This window comes from Rhipicephalus microplus, chromosome 8 (assembly GCF_043290135.1).
Source record: "Rhipicephalus microplus isolate Deutch F79 chromosome 8, USDA_Rmic, whole genome shotgun sequence".
Lineage (NCBI taxonomy): Eukaryota > Metazoa > Arthropoda > Arachnida > Ixodida > Ixodidae > Rhipicephalus > Rhipicephalus microplus.
In genome coordinates, this window is record NC_134707.1 from 132,177,624 (window position 1) to 132,190,984 (window position 13,361).

A 13,361-nucleotide genomic window follows, 5' to 3' on the forward strand; every position below is an offset into this window, starting at 1 on the left:
CACCGTGACGATGGAAATGAAGTTACGTCAAACACCACCTGAGTTTCACGCCTCGCTTCGGGCCAGCCGAACGTGTGAACCACAACACTCGAATACGCTACAGCTCTGCTGTATGCAAGAGACGTCAATTAGCAGACAATTTCCAGCGTCCTGTTTGTACCGGTAATTAGAGAGCAAACGACAGAAAATCAAGCATTCAAAGACACTTGTGAGACGCTACGTGTCCAGTGGGTGCGCACCTGCTCCCCACGTGGTTGTTCTGCAACAATTCTGTACAAACTCGACGAGGGTTACCGTAATTTTCGCCTCGCCTTTGGTATCCAGTGGAATGCTGGCAGCAAAAGTAGCCTTGTGCGAATACGGTTGGGCGATGTAAGTTTACGACGCTTTTTCCGTCCCGTTCGGCCTTTTTTTTTTCGGCAGCGCCAGCTGTAAATCAAGCTTGCAATGGTGGAACGTCACCACGTCGTCTGTCAGCGCACGCGGGCTGTTGAGATCGCACCACGCTCCACCGTCGACCTCAGCAGTGCCGCCGTGGCGTGCACTGGTGTCGTGGCTTGCCCGGCTGAACATGTGGCACCACACGCATGGTACCCAGACGAACGTACGGCACGACACGAATGCACAGAAAACGCCATCAGTGCCGCCAGCCGAAGATGCCATATGCTTACGAAGAAACAAATCATTGTCACATACACAAAAAGCTGTATTTATTGATGATGGCAAGGATGAATGCAGCTCTTTTATCTGTTTGATTTGTTTCACAATAGTTGCTCACTACGCTCGAAATAAATAATGAGGATTTTTATGACTGAGACGAAAAGCAGGAGCATACGTGCTAAATGCTAGTACAAAAGCTACAGAAACAGAACAGCTGCTTCACATTATATATTTATCCTCAAGAAAAATCCAGTGAGAATTCACAAACTCCGTAATAATGTCGCAACTGATGCAAAGCCTTTGGTAAAACAGTCCATTTTGCTGAGTCAATTTTTGCAGCAAGCCAGGTGTTTGGCTTCCAAAAAATTTCTAAATTAACGCCAGGAAACATGTGGTTGATGAGTCCGTTCCTGCGTCATCAGACGGGGCGTCACTTCGCGGACACACTTGTTCAGTTTATCGGCCTTTTCCGATAGGGATCTCGACGCCGATGCCCACGGAGTCTTGTGGCCTGCCTTTGTATGTCTTGCCGTCGATGCGCGTTGCGCCGTGTGCAACTCCACCAAAGGCCACCACTCGCGTACCGCTTCTGCTACGATACAGGTCATACTCTCCGTGCACAGAGCCTCCTACGTTGAAGTTACGGTGGTTACGACCTCCGCCAGACACCTCCACGTTAATGCGGTGCTGTAAAAAGGCGTTATAAATAATTATTGTGCGAAAGAATGACAAATAGAAAGCATGTTCAGGTGGTCTACGCGCTAACTTAGATGGTACAGTACGCCTAAAGATGTAAATCAAGGCATAAAAATAATGCACCAAATACGTGCCCCTTTCGCACACTACAAAACGATGTTTGATGTGTGGTCAAAAAGTAGGAAAGGCAAAATAGTCTTTACAACGGCAGTTGTACGCGCTGGGTTAGATACGTCTGAGTTACATTGCACACTTAGAAAATCTTTCGCGGGCATCATCTTATGTACAGCTGTCTAATGAGAGCGGACTTTATTATTGGCTCTTATTGCATTCTTTCGGTAACGTTAAGGACACCTCAATGACGCCTGCTATTATGAAGAAGTGGTTCATTAGAATAACCATATTTGTGCTGGCGGCTATTTTGATGAACGATATATGAACTGTCAAAGCAGAGGCACTTAGACATAAGGGTACAAAAGGTACTTGCAACGCAGCTAAAGTGTAGCATGTAGGTAAAATTTTTTGAATTTTACACGGTTAGGCTCTCGTGGTAGTTCTCGAGCTACAGCTATAGGTTCATATCCGTGTGTATTCACGACTTGGGGGGACGGGGGGCTGAAGTCAATACGTGCTCTTTCGCCGCACTACATGACATCACCTTTTCATTCAGAAAAGTTATATTCACCCTTACATGAATACTTTCCTGTGTCTGTCATTATTCATCAGTCAATATTCAGGTGTCTGATCTGAGGAGTACGGTGTTATCTTGAAATCATGAATGAATGGCATATGCTGTGCTAAACGCTACTTATGATAAGGAGAATTGTAACCACATGAAAGTGTCAGAAATTCATTGAATGGTACTCTTTCAACAAGCTAAAAACTCATAAAAGCTTAGCGAAACTGAAATGATCTATCATACGGCTTTTACTATTCAGGTGTGTGTCGTAGATACATAAACTATTAGTTTTTATTGGAAAAGAAACTATGGCAATGTATTTCACACACCTGCAAAACAAACAAAAAACAATCACACGCAGGAAGCAACAAGCAAAAGAAAAAGTGGTTTAGTTTTTTGCTCTGCTATACTCTTTTATGAAGAATGAAACACAGCAATGAATTTTGATATTCAGTTTATCCTTCTGAAAATGCGTTATGACTGAGCGTAGTTCTGTATAAAAAGTGAATCACACTTCTGTACTTTATAATGCTCTTCTTATTTTGTCGTGAAATCGTGAACTGAGTTCGTATGTCATCGTTTTATTTTGAAAGTGTGTCCCTAGGCATATTATTAGTGGCGTATGTTATTCACACTAATGCCACAATAAAATTGATATTACTAATGTACACCTGATCAGCGAAAACCTGTTTCTGCATTTGCTTTGAAACTTTGTATGAGTATACCTCTTTCTAATGTTCTAAACTTTCCTTGAAATGAAGTTTTCACAAGCAAGATAATATTAATGGCACTTACTCGTGGAGCAGGGTGCTGAAAGTTGAAGTTGTGTCGCCTCCTCTGTAAACAACAGAATAAAATACTGTCGGTGCGTTTTCTAGAACAGGTGTATGTACTCATAACAAAGCATCTGTTATCGAGAAATTCAATGTTAACAAAGTTATGCCGATTGTCATTGTTCACCATTTTGGAAAAACTTGTATGAGTTCATCAGGAAACCATAAAAAATTTTCAAGTACACGTTATTAGGGATTCTGAATTAATTTTAATTGGGCGTCTCTAACGTGAAACTAATCTATGCGAAACAATGGTTTCGAATTTCTGCTGTCTCGAAATGCATTAGACGTTGTGGAGACTATATTTAAACGTAGAACAAAACAGCGCCGCAATGCAGTTTCTTGTATTTTGGTGAGAAATCTGGCATTGTATTAGACGTATAGATGTGCACGCAGAAGCAACTAGAAACTGTATAACACCCTATCGTCAGGCTCTCGCCAAGAAGTGTTCGTCAGAATGTGCTAGTAGCGCGTATGGTCTCTACAAATTTAAAAGATCACTTCACTGCACTAATCAACAAAACGTGTTTTTTTAATCAATTCAGGCATCTAGATACGTTATAGTACTTAGCAGCTAAATTGAACTTTTCCTGCGTGCAATAATTCCGCAAAGCAGCATTCACACTTAGCCTTACCCACGTGGTCTGACCGTAAGTAATATCTAAGCTAAGACCAAATTTTTTTTTAACGCCCGAAACTTACCGACTTGTTAAATATTACTTTGTGTATTTCCCGTGATTCGCGCATACCACCGTGAAATAACCAGCGTGAATATTTCAGTGCTTAACGTCCCAAAACCACCACATAAATAAGATAGATGCCATGGGGAAGAGCTCCAGAAATTTCGGCCACCGGGAGTTCTTGAACGTGCGCCTAAAACTGAATACACGAGCCAGAAAAAATTCCACCTCCATCAAAAATGCGTCTGCTGCAGCCGCAGTTCAATACCGCAAGAATAGGCAGCGTTAGACATCATAAATAAAATTCCATGCACGCAGTTTAAACACTTTTTCTAACATGCGTAACAGTGAATAATCAAATGCTACTTGCCTGCGCACTTGCAACAACAGTAACTGAAAAGCAAAAAAAAATGTGTATATAAACAGCGTTGAAAAAGCAGGAGTACCAGGAGCAACGCGAACAACGTGGCATCACTGAATACGGGAAAGACCTGTTAGGACGAACAGCAGAATCATAAGTACATCACGATTCATGGCAGTCCTTGAGGTTCTGTAGTGATGTGGCTGGATCACTCGGCAGTAATACTCTTCCGGTGTCGTTGCTCAGGTTATATACGGGCTTCTTCTTTGCCTCAGCCTAAGTATTGGCATCTGGTGTATCCCATGCTCCGGCATTCTCTACATACGTTCGTCGTCGGAAAAACCCGCTTCACGCGGTAACAACAAAACCCAAGGCCCAGACGTCATCCAGGAACAAGATATACTAAGATTCTTCAAGTGAATCAAACATCAACACGGAGTCGTCAAGGTCTAACGGACTGTCCGTACTCCTTACGGGTTTCTCCCAACCTTTTTGCTGGCGTTCCATTCACTCATATTTGCAGCTCGTCCGAGTAATGCTAGCTTCATGTTCCTGAGTTGCCTAGTTGAGCAGTTTTCAACGCGTGGTGCAACACAAAGTTAGAGTGAAAAGCCGTTCTGGAATGTTCCCTGTTTGCGAGTTTTGTTTTGTGCGTAGACAAGTGGCCGTAGGAAATCCCATATTGCAACACGATAGGCACGAACCGCCGACGTGCCTCCCTGCTTCGGATTCCCACGTTGCTACTCAGCAACTGGAAAACGGTGTCGCTTACGTCGTGATAAAGAGCTCCCTTCAAGCGCAACGAAGGAGTTGGGGCGCTAGCAGAAAGACGACCAAAGAGTTCGCATAGAGCGTTTGATTGTTGTTCTTTTAAACATTTCTCAACCATGAGCAACTTGAACAGTAGAAGTTCATCTTCAATTTATCCGTGGATATGACGCCTTAGTTATGGCTATGGCATTTCAGTTTGGGCCATCCTTGAATTAAACATTCTGGGCCCGGGTTCACAAAACTCACTCACGAAAACATTTTTGCGCACGAGAAATTTTGTAGCGTAAGTCGATTCACGAAACGAAAAAACGTCCTAAGAGGCCATGGTTGTCACATCGGCCGCTGCAAATAAAGCGCGCTGTGGCTGCCCGGGAACATGTCAGCGATGGTGATGCAGTTGCTATATTTGCTCACGTCCCCAAAAAGTGCTCGTAAATGGATTCACGAAGCGAAATTGTGCGTAAAAACAGCATGGCTGAGAGAAAATCCTAAGAGTGGTCCGGACCACTCTTAGGAACAGTGTGGCTACTTAGAACCTGCTGCCGCAGCGGTATACGTTGGTGCCCTGGCTGGTTTTGAGTTAATTCACGCCCATTAAGGGCTGCCTCATGACTGCTGGAGCGTTTTTATTTCTTTCGGCGCTTTGAGCTTCGCGTGTTGTTTCCCTTCTACGCAGTGGATGGTGTTTACAACCACCATCATCTAATACGTTCAAAGTCGCAGTAATTGAAGAATTCTATTGGTCGTCAATGGCATCAAACTACGCATGTAAAGATTTGTGGTTGGATGAAAACCAATGTGATACGTGAATGGTCGGTGCATTCGAACGCGACATGGCATAGGATCAACCTTATTTGTTATGTTGTTGTGTTGCGCCCCATCTAATCCAATTAAAAGTGCGACTCGAGAACCTTGCCTCATTGGTGGAAATTACCACCAAAGAGGTTAATGGGAGCACATTCTTTGCACGCTATTGGAAATAAAAATGAGAAGAAGTTTTCAGTGAGTGGTTCCTAAAGTTTGTGCTCTAGTGTACTTTCATTGGCTCTAACTGTCCAAGGGTTGCGATCTCTGGAATACAGCTGTCGATACACTTTGCAATGATCTGGACCAAAGCGTACTTTCTAAACCAAAGCGTATTAGGGGTGCGCGTGATTACGCATGGAACTACAAACAAATCATGCATCTTCACCTTCACTGTTCAGACACCAATATGGACCGTGATATTATGGCAAGCAATCGGAATGAAATGACCCTAGTAACTTTGTATGACACCGAAAATATGCAAACCCTCACGATTCTGGAGCAAACCTTGGCTGAATTCATCCCTGCGTCAATTACCAGCCATTTAACTTGGCGCACGAACATCATTCAAAGGTAGACCGAGCCACTGACATGTATTTTGTGCAACGTAGCGACCACTTGACCTGAGAATAATAGCGTTGCGAAGGCGAATCCCCTGTCGCATGCTCTGATCGAAGCAGACGACAAACGCGAGCAGACGACGGCTTGGCCGACAGGCACAGCTTGTGATTGGTGGTGAAGCAATACCCTCTACATCAGCTCACTCCGTGACGTTGCCAAAACACTTCTTTCATCTGGCACGCCTGTCCTGTTCGTCATATCACCCCCCTCGCACATGAGAGAAAATTTTGTCACGCCGTGAAAATAGTGCAAGTACTTTCTAAGAGCTCTCTTATCATCTTATGTGCTGCGCAGTTGTCGAAAACAACATGGCGTCGTAAAGAGCATATCGGTCGGTGCGACTTTCAGCAAACGCTTCTCGCACGAGTTACTTCAGCGTTTGACCGGATGTGTTGTGATTACAGCAGCTCTTTCGGTGCGTGTAAGCAGTGCGGAAAGTTGTGGCAGTGCAATGGTGTACGGTAAAGCGCAGCGAAGCCTGTGCGTCGGTGTGGTTATCAAGCGGGGAGCGCCGTCGATGTATCGACGGCAACTAGCACTCGAGGAGCCTGCAATGTGTGTTTGTGTGCCGGTAACAGCTCGTTCGCTTGACTTTCCAGTCTCTCACTTTGGTGCTCTGCGACATTTCGGATTGACAGCGTTTTGACACGTTACTTGAGTGACCCCAAGTACGTACGGAAACGTATGAACTACGCGCTCGGTTCTTGCTTCCTCACTAGTTAGCCCGTACGCTTCTATTTACTTGAGAGCAATGTACTGTTCTGGAGTGAAACGATGTTCGTTGTGAACAGTGGTGCTGTGTTGACGTTCCAAGACTTGTGAACAAGCTGTGCTCGTGTAACCGAAAATTGAAAGACAGCGTTGATAACTGTTTTGCCCTGCGAAGTCGTGGTGGGGCAGCTTGGCGCTTTTGTTTGTTAAGTTTTCACTTCTCCTTTTTGTGATAACCATAGTCCTAGCGCTGTGATGTGATCAAACAAAACTGCGAGATGCTACTTTCTGTTGTGGATCGTGTTACTTTGGAAGCGCGCCTAGACTGTTCTTCGGTAACAAATTGAGAATTCTATGTGGCAGCGAGAGCCCGTGAACGTCAAGCTTCCCTCCAGCCCCCCAAAAAAGCAAAGATTTCACCGGTGCCTTGCTTTGGGTGAAGTTGTAGGCCAATATCGCCTAACTACAGGTTTCTGAGGTCGTCTGGCCATCGTTTTGCACGGCACTAGAGCCTTGACAACAGCCGGTCATGGCCAGTTCTTACACTTTATCAATGGACGTGCACGCCTGGCCAGCCCTTCATCGCTGTCATTGGCAGCTTCCAGTCTGCAGATGCCCTTTGCCTGTTGGCCGTACTTGGTTCCTTATGACACGGATGGCTACTGAATGCTGCCATCGGTAAGTTCACCTTGCAGAACTACATTTCACCGGTACTATAATTCACGCAGTTCTATAACGTGTGCAAGTTTTTAAGCCCATCAGATGTAATGTTTCTCTATGGTAAGTTGAAGCATGAAAAATTTACTACTACTGTTATATACATACATATATTATGGAGCAAATACATAAAAAGTTTTTTGTGATTTGATACAAGTGAGCTCTTGTTTGATTATGAGGTTGGGCCTGTCGATTGACCACGTTTTATAGTTGGAAAGTTAATGTGAATTTATTTTTCAGGAGCCAGGTTGCACTTAAAAAATTCATGTTATTTTGGAAAATTATTTCTATAGATGATTACCACTGTGGTAGTACTATACTTGAGTAGGACATATATATTGCGGTATGTAAATTTTACATGAGGCTTCAGCTTATTTCACAGTGATTATAGCAGATTTTGGTCACTTTAACGAAGTGATAGCTTCCTCAAATAAGTATTAGAGGTGAGTGCTTTTAATGATTCTTTTTTAATTTCTCGTTTTTGGCTCTTCACAGATCGCAGAGATTGATTTGTTAAGGTCCTGTGATGCATCGGTTGCACATTCTGGCACATCAATCCTCATCATTACTTGGAGCACCTGTACAAAAATAGGAAGGACACGTTCTCCCTAACTGTGCAAGCCTATGTCACTGCTGGGACTGTTATCATTCAGTGGATGTGGCGTGGAAGCATGCATGGCAGCCTCATCTGGAAGGACTGCAATCTGCTTGGGAGCTTCGAGGGCACAAAACTGCCTAACAGCTGGCTGCAAGGTTAGTTTTTCTTTAATACATACGATTACGTGAACACCACTTACTGTGCAAAAATTGAAAACCCAAGCATGGTTGCTTTCAGTGGATACCTGTAATATTCTTACACATAATTCTTATTCAACATTTATAGAACTAAATTGCAAGATAATATAAAATGTTGAAAGCTGAAAGCCTGCAGCTTATGAATGAAACTCCAATAATCTGAGACTCAAAAGCTTGTGCTTTGAAACGAGCACAAATACTTTGATTCCTTATTGAGCTTTCGAGCTTGTGACTCCCTCTGTGGATCAACTCTGAAAGGAAATAGCAAGTGGGTGAAAATTGCCTGGCTGTTCACAACTTGCAAGGAGAAAGACCTATTGAAGAAGCCTCAGATGACATAGGGCCAGTAACTGCATCTTTTACCTAATGTAGCTTTTTCTCTCTCGGTGCTGTCGCTTGTGTTTCAGCCGAACATGTTCACCACGATTGCATAGTGATATATATTTTTCTACAAATTGTACCTGACCTAAGTATGCATTTTTGATCTCTAAAGGTGACGCTTAGTGTGTTTCAAAGCCATGGCTTCTCATTTCTCTGTCTGTGGCTAGCCTATTTCAGCAGCAGAGCGATGCAGCTAGCACACATGCAATCCAAGTCATGGAGCACTCCTTTGGTGTTCTGTGTAGGACACAGCATATCCATTCGGCAAGACACTGGTATCAACAATAATGGTAAGTGTTGGTGGCACCTGTAAGAGCCCGTTGTGTTTGTTGCGTATGATTATTTCCCCTGATGAAGTGCATTTTTTAAAGGTTTTCTTCATTTAGAATAATAGATGTCAGTAACAAGCACACTCATAATCCACAAGTTCTTTGTGTCTTCTAGACTGCCCATTAGCTCCTATATGCGGTATGGTGAGCTGGCTATGTGAGCCTTAAAGTTATCAACTTTGGCTGTTGTGTTGTAATGCAGTCTAACTTGTGTTTCTTAGTAAACTTATTTGTGGTCTACTTCTCGCACCTAGCGTAAAGTCGAAATAAAAGAAACTCTATTGGCTTTTTATGCCTGTCCGAAGTTTCATGCCTTCATCTATAACATTGTGGTTTTGCTCTTGTATCATAATAAATATATTTTCAGCCCTCACTGTTTGTGTGTGTGTGTGTAGGCTTGTCATTGGCTTCTGAAAATACAATATCTGTAAATATGAGCACATAATTGACAACTATACACTCTTGCATGTAGCATGGTTGTAACAATGATCTGTATTTTTCTAAGTTCCAGCAGTAACAAGTGGTTCGGTGCTCCACAGTCATGTACAGTGTATCAAGAACAGAGCACAGAAGACCAACAAGTATAAAGGGACTGCCAGTGACTGTTCTCCTGCTCAAAGTTTACAACAGCAGAAAGAGCACATTGTGATGTCAGGAGCAGCTGCTGCTTAACTTCTTAGCAGTGCATTATTCAGCAGTTCCTTTGCTTGCATTTGAAATTATTTAAATTTTGCATGGAAGACACCAAACTATGACACTAATTTAAAGGCTGCTGTAGTGTTAGTGGGCAAATATTTTTGAGCTGAAGTTTTTAACATGTGTGTTAAGTGCCTGCGTGCCTCTACATTTGCATGCCAGAAATCACAGCATCCATGGTCGCCAATGGTAACTGTGTTTGCATTCTTTGTAGTACAAGAAGTAAAGCATGGATGCAGTAATTATGTACTTAGTCGATGTAATGCTTCAGTGTACACTCATTTGTATAGCAGCAATGATGCCATGAGTGTATAAGCTCTAGGAAGTGAATCTATGTGGATTATTTTATTTGGAAGGAAGGGGATCATCACTACTCCTAGTATATCTTAACGGTAGATTTTAGTGCTTGGGTATTATCCCACTGCCTGTCCGTCCTTCAACAGTCTACTTATCTACTGTGTAACTTTTTAAATGTATACTTTTCTCGGATAGGTTTGTTCATAATGTAATGCAAGTGACTTATCATCTATGCAGCTCTACTCAGACTAGAAATAAAAGTGTTTATTTTTATATGTAGCTATAGTATGCATTCACTTGTGTTTTTCTAGGTGCCTGTACAATTGTTTAGCCCTACAAAAGTGCTGGTATACTCTAATATTGAATCTGGCATCTTAAAATAGTTTGTTAGTGGAAGTAAGAATGTGTTTACAACCAATATTACTATCCTCAGATGAACTGTGAAAATTCTATGGAAATTTATTTACAGTTTTTGAACGTTGTAAAGGCAAATGTTGTTATGTTCTTTTATTGTGGTCCCTGTTTCATGCAAATGACACATAATTACTTTGCAGTGGCATAGTATTAGTTGTTATTTTACACATATATGCTGAGCAACATCGCAGTTGAGGCCAGCAGCAAGACATACATGCTGTGCACTGGAGCATCACCTCACATAGTGTACAGTCTTTGCCCACCAGAAAACTCAATATTTTTCAAGCAGACTAATAGACAGCTGTATGGGAACTGTGTTGGTGTGCAAACTTTGAAGTCTTCTTGAGGAGTGTTTTTCATCATTTTTGTCCAAGTGAAGTAGCTACCCAAGGCCACAACTGGTGGGAATGTGGTGGTTTACTCTCTCCAAAAGCACTCCTACCAGCTGCCTCAATGTTAGCATGGGGTGAATTCACGAACTGGAAAAATAATTGGTCTTTGTTTTCTTGGCCGATAGAGTCACTTCCACCCTTGAGCCACCACGACGCGCCAGAATAGAAACTTTTAGCTAAATAAAGTTGATTCTACTTTTGAGATGTGTTTTGGAGAAACGAAATGGCAACTCTAGCTGTCAATATAAACACTGTTTGCACCATGGAGCTTAGTAGCTTATAATTGTATTATTCATGTATTGTCTATAATTCACTCGCGCTGTGCCAACTTTCAGCCCAAGTGTCCTAACATGCTTTGTTAGTGGGTTGTGAATGAGCCAAGCTATGTAAGTAAACAGAGCGATATTGCAGACATGTACAAAATATTGATGCACAGCCCTTTTCTTTAGCATGACATTGGCAAGGGCTTTATTCTTGTGTTTCTTTATAAAAACTGCTTGTCACTGGGCAGCAGCGGAAAACTATGCATCAAGCTTTTGCCAGATGGTTCGAGAAACACCGTGTTCATAAATAACAGTGCCGGTGGATTTCTCTCGTAAGTTACTTTCTGTAGTATATTCAAAATGAGTGTATTAGAATTGTTGTTTTATAGCCATTCATTTTATTATTTACACCTGAGTGTATGTATGTATGTAAAGGTGTACATAAGTATATGTGTGTGTGCGTATATGTATGTATGTATGTATCTTTTAAATGAGAATCCGTTTATCATTGGTGAGTAAGTTTGGTAATTATTTGACTGAATTTGTTTCTAGTTATTTCTCTTTTGAGCCATTATACATTTCAATTCGTTTTGTACTGCATAAAAATAAATGTAACCTTACACAGAATATGTGTGTTCAAAAAGTTGTTTCATTTACCAACCTACAGTCATGGGCAAGAAATTGGGTAAAATGGAACGAACCTGCGAAGATTAGTTTAGAGCATAGCTACTCTACATGGCAGATCTCGTACACATTGCGTTGGTTGAATATGTCGATTTTAACCTTTCAATTTTAATCAGAATAAGCAAGCTATCACCCGTGGTTGTATATGTGTGTGATATTTATGCATACTGTGATACCGGTTCACAATGACAGTTAAGGTCACAAACCTAGTCAAGCTGAATACACGAGTTTTGTTCATGCACCTTTCATCTGCACTGGAACTGTTCTTAATAAAAAATAAACTTCAGCATTTAGAAATTTATTCTAGTAACCAAAAGCAGGGTATCTCTTTATCACAAAAATCAAATTGCCATTGTTCTGTTCCATTCTGGACAATAGGGGACCCTCTCAGCAGAACTCGATTAACTGCTATAGTTCATTTTAACCATTGACAGCGACATTACACTGAAGCGTGCAGCATGACAAATAGCGGGAGAGAAGACACAAACTAATCACTCTGTTAGCGTCAGCTCTAACTGTCCGTGCTCTTTGGTCTTGCTGCATGTGATGATGCCCACCAAATTAGCACGAAAGCGTGTCCCTACAAAGGCAGTCAGCTTGGCTGCAAGCAGTTAGCTCACTGCATGTGTAGATTTTCTTCAAAACACCGTGAAGACTGATTGCTGGTCGAATATCCGAACACGTGAAAAGTGATATACCAGGTATGTTATTGGTATTTCAGTACTGGACACTTTTGCGATAAGAGAGGATGAAGGAGAAAATTATGAACCCTGAATTGTTTAATTTTTGAAGGATCACAGTACAGCGCTTTTGGAACAAAAGGGGAGTGAAAGAAGCAAGTGCGAAAGCCTACTTCTCAAAAAATTAGTACCCGCCACCACGCATAATGTCAGGCCGGGCAACCTCTTGAAAAAAAAAGTGCTCAGTGATTCTGCGAATCGAACCAACTACCTCCTAGATTGTATTTGAGCGCTGTAACCGCTCGTCCACTGCAGCAGTGCTTGCATTCACCCTATTGCTGATATATCGTCATTCCTTCGAATGAAGCCAAATGCAAAAACGTCCGGTGAAACTTTGTCAAAAATAGAAAAAAATAGTTAGAACGCGTTTGCCCAAGGTTAATAGAAGATAGAAACCGCCACGTGTGAATGTATAACCGTGCGCTATTTATTCTTGTACATTACTATCATGACGTTGGGATAGCCGGCTCTAACGTAGGCTACCTTCTCATAGTTTGCCAAATATAAATAAGAAAATGAAAATATATATCGGCCTGTGACAACGCTAATCAACTATTATGAGTTCACTGTCACTAGTGTCGCTTTCACTAGATGAATGCTCAGTTTGCTTCCATTATCGTTATTTAGGAAAGTTTTGGCTCATTAACTCAACTCTCCTAATTAGCATTGATTCTCACATCTAAGGACAGTCACACTTCATCTCGCTTTCTGAGTGGTTGTCACTCTCGTATAACGCGTACTCCCCTTTTTTATGCTCTCCGAGCATCTGACGCTGCTTTGCGGAGACTTTCCCTGACGTCTGCTGGGCCAGAAAATTGTCTTTATTATCTATCAATT

The 13,361-nt window shown here is 42.1% G+C and overlaps 2 protein-coding genes across 3 annotated transcripts; one reads left to right on the forward strand and one right to left on the reverse strand.

Moving 5' to 3' along the window:
• Positions 1 to 685: 685 nt before the first annotated feature.
• Positions 686 to 4,534, reverse strand: LOC142769390 (uncharacterized). The gene is made up of 4 exons (XM_075872606.1): positions 4,040 to 4,534; positions 3,919 to 3,941; positions 2,831 to 2,872; positions 686 to 1,347 (listed from the first exon to the last, which is right to left on the reverse strand). Exons 1-4 carry the CDS (start codon positions 4,080 to 4,082, stop codon positions 1,117 to 1,119), a joined length of 339 nt encoding a protein of 112 aa, XP_075728721.1. The 5' UTR covers positions 4,083 to 4,534; the 3' UTR covers positions 686 to 1,116.
• A 1,878-nt stretch (positions 4,535 to 6,412) lies between these two features.
• Positions 6,413 to 11,727, forward strand: LOC142769391 (uncharacterized). 2 transcript variants are annotated; one of them, XM_075872607.1, is made up of 4 exons: positions 6,413 to 7,494; positions 8,029 to 8,286; positions 8,877 to 8,999; positions 9,544 to 11,727. In XM_075872607.1, exons 2-4 carry the CDS (start codon positions 8,190 to 8,192, stop codon positions 9,708 to 9,710), a joined length of 387 nt encoding a protein of 128 aa, XP_075728722.1. In that variant the 5' UTR covers positions 6,413 to 7,494; positions 8,029 to 8,189; the 3' UTR covers positions 9,711 to 11,727. The 2 variants fall into 2 exon arrangements, with proteins under 2 accessions (XP_075728722.1, XP_075728723.1); XM_075872608.1 differs by having other exon boundaries at positions 8,955 to 8,999.
• The last annotated feature ends 1,634 nt before the right edge of the window (positions 11,728 to 13,361 follow it).

Bases quoted from the DNA above. Each gene is read 5' to 3' on its own strand.
- LOC142769390 (XM_075872606.1), bottom strand. From the start codon at position 4,082: ATGAATCGTGATGTACTTATGATTCTGCTGTTCGTCCTAACAG. The intron at 2,873-3,918 runs GCAAGTAGCATT...TGTTGTTTACAG, and splicing joins CTGTTGTTGCAAGTGCGCAG to AGGAGGCGACACAACTTCAA. The intron at 1,348-2,830 runs GTAAGTGCCATT...GCCTTTTTACAG, and splicing joins TTCAGCACCCTGCTCCACGA to CACCGCATTAACGTGGAGGT.
- LOC142769391 (XM_075872607.1), top strand. From the start codon at position 8,190: ATGTGGCGTGGAAGCATGCATGGCAGCCTCATCTGGAAGGACTGCAAT. The intron at 8,287-8,876 runs GTTAGTTTTTCT...GTCTGTGGCTAG, and splicing joins GCCTAACAGCTGGCTGCAAG to CCTATTTCAGCAGCAGAGCG. The intron at 9,000-9,543 runs GTAAGTGTTGGT...TATTTTTCTAAG, and splicing joins CACTGGTATCAACAATAATG to TTCCAGCAGTAACAAGTGGT.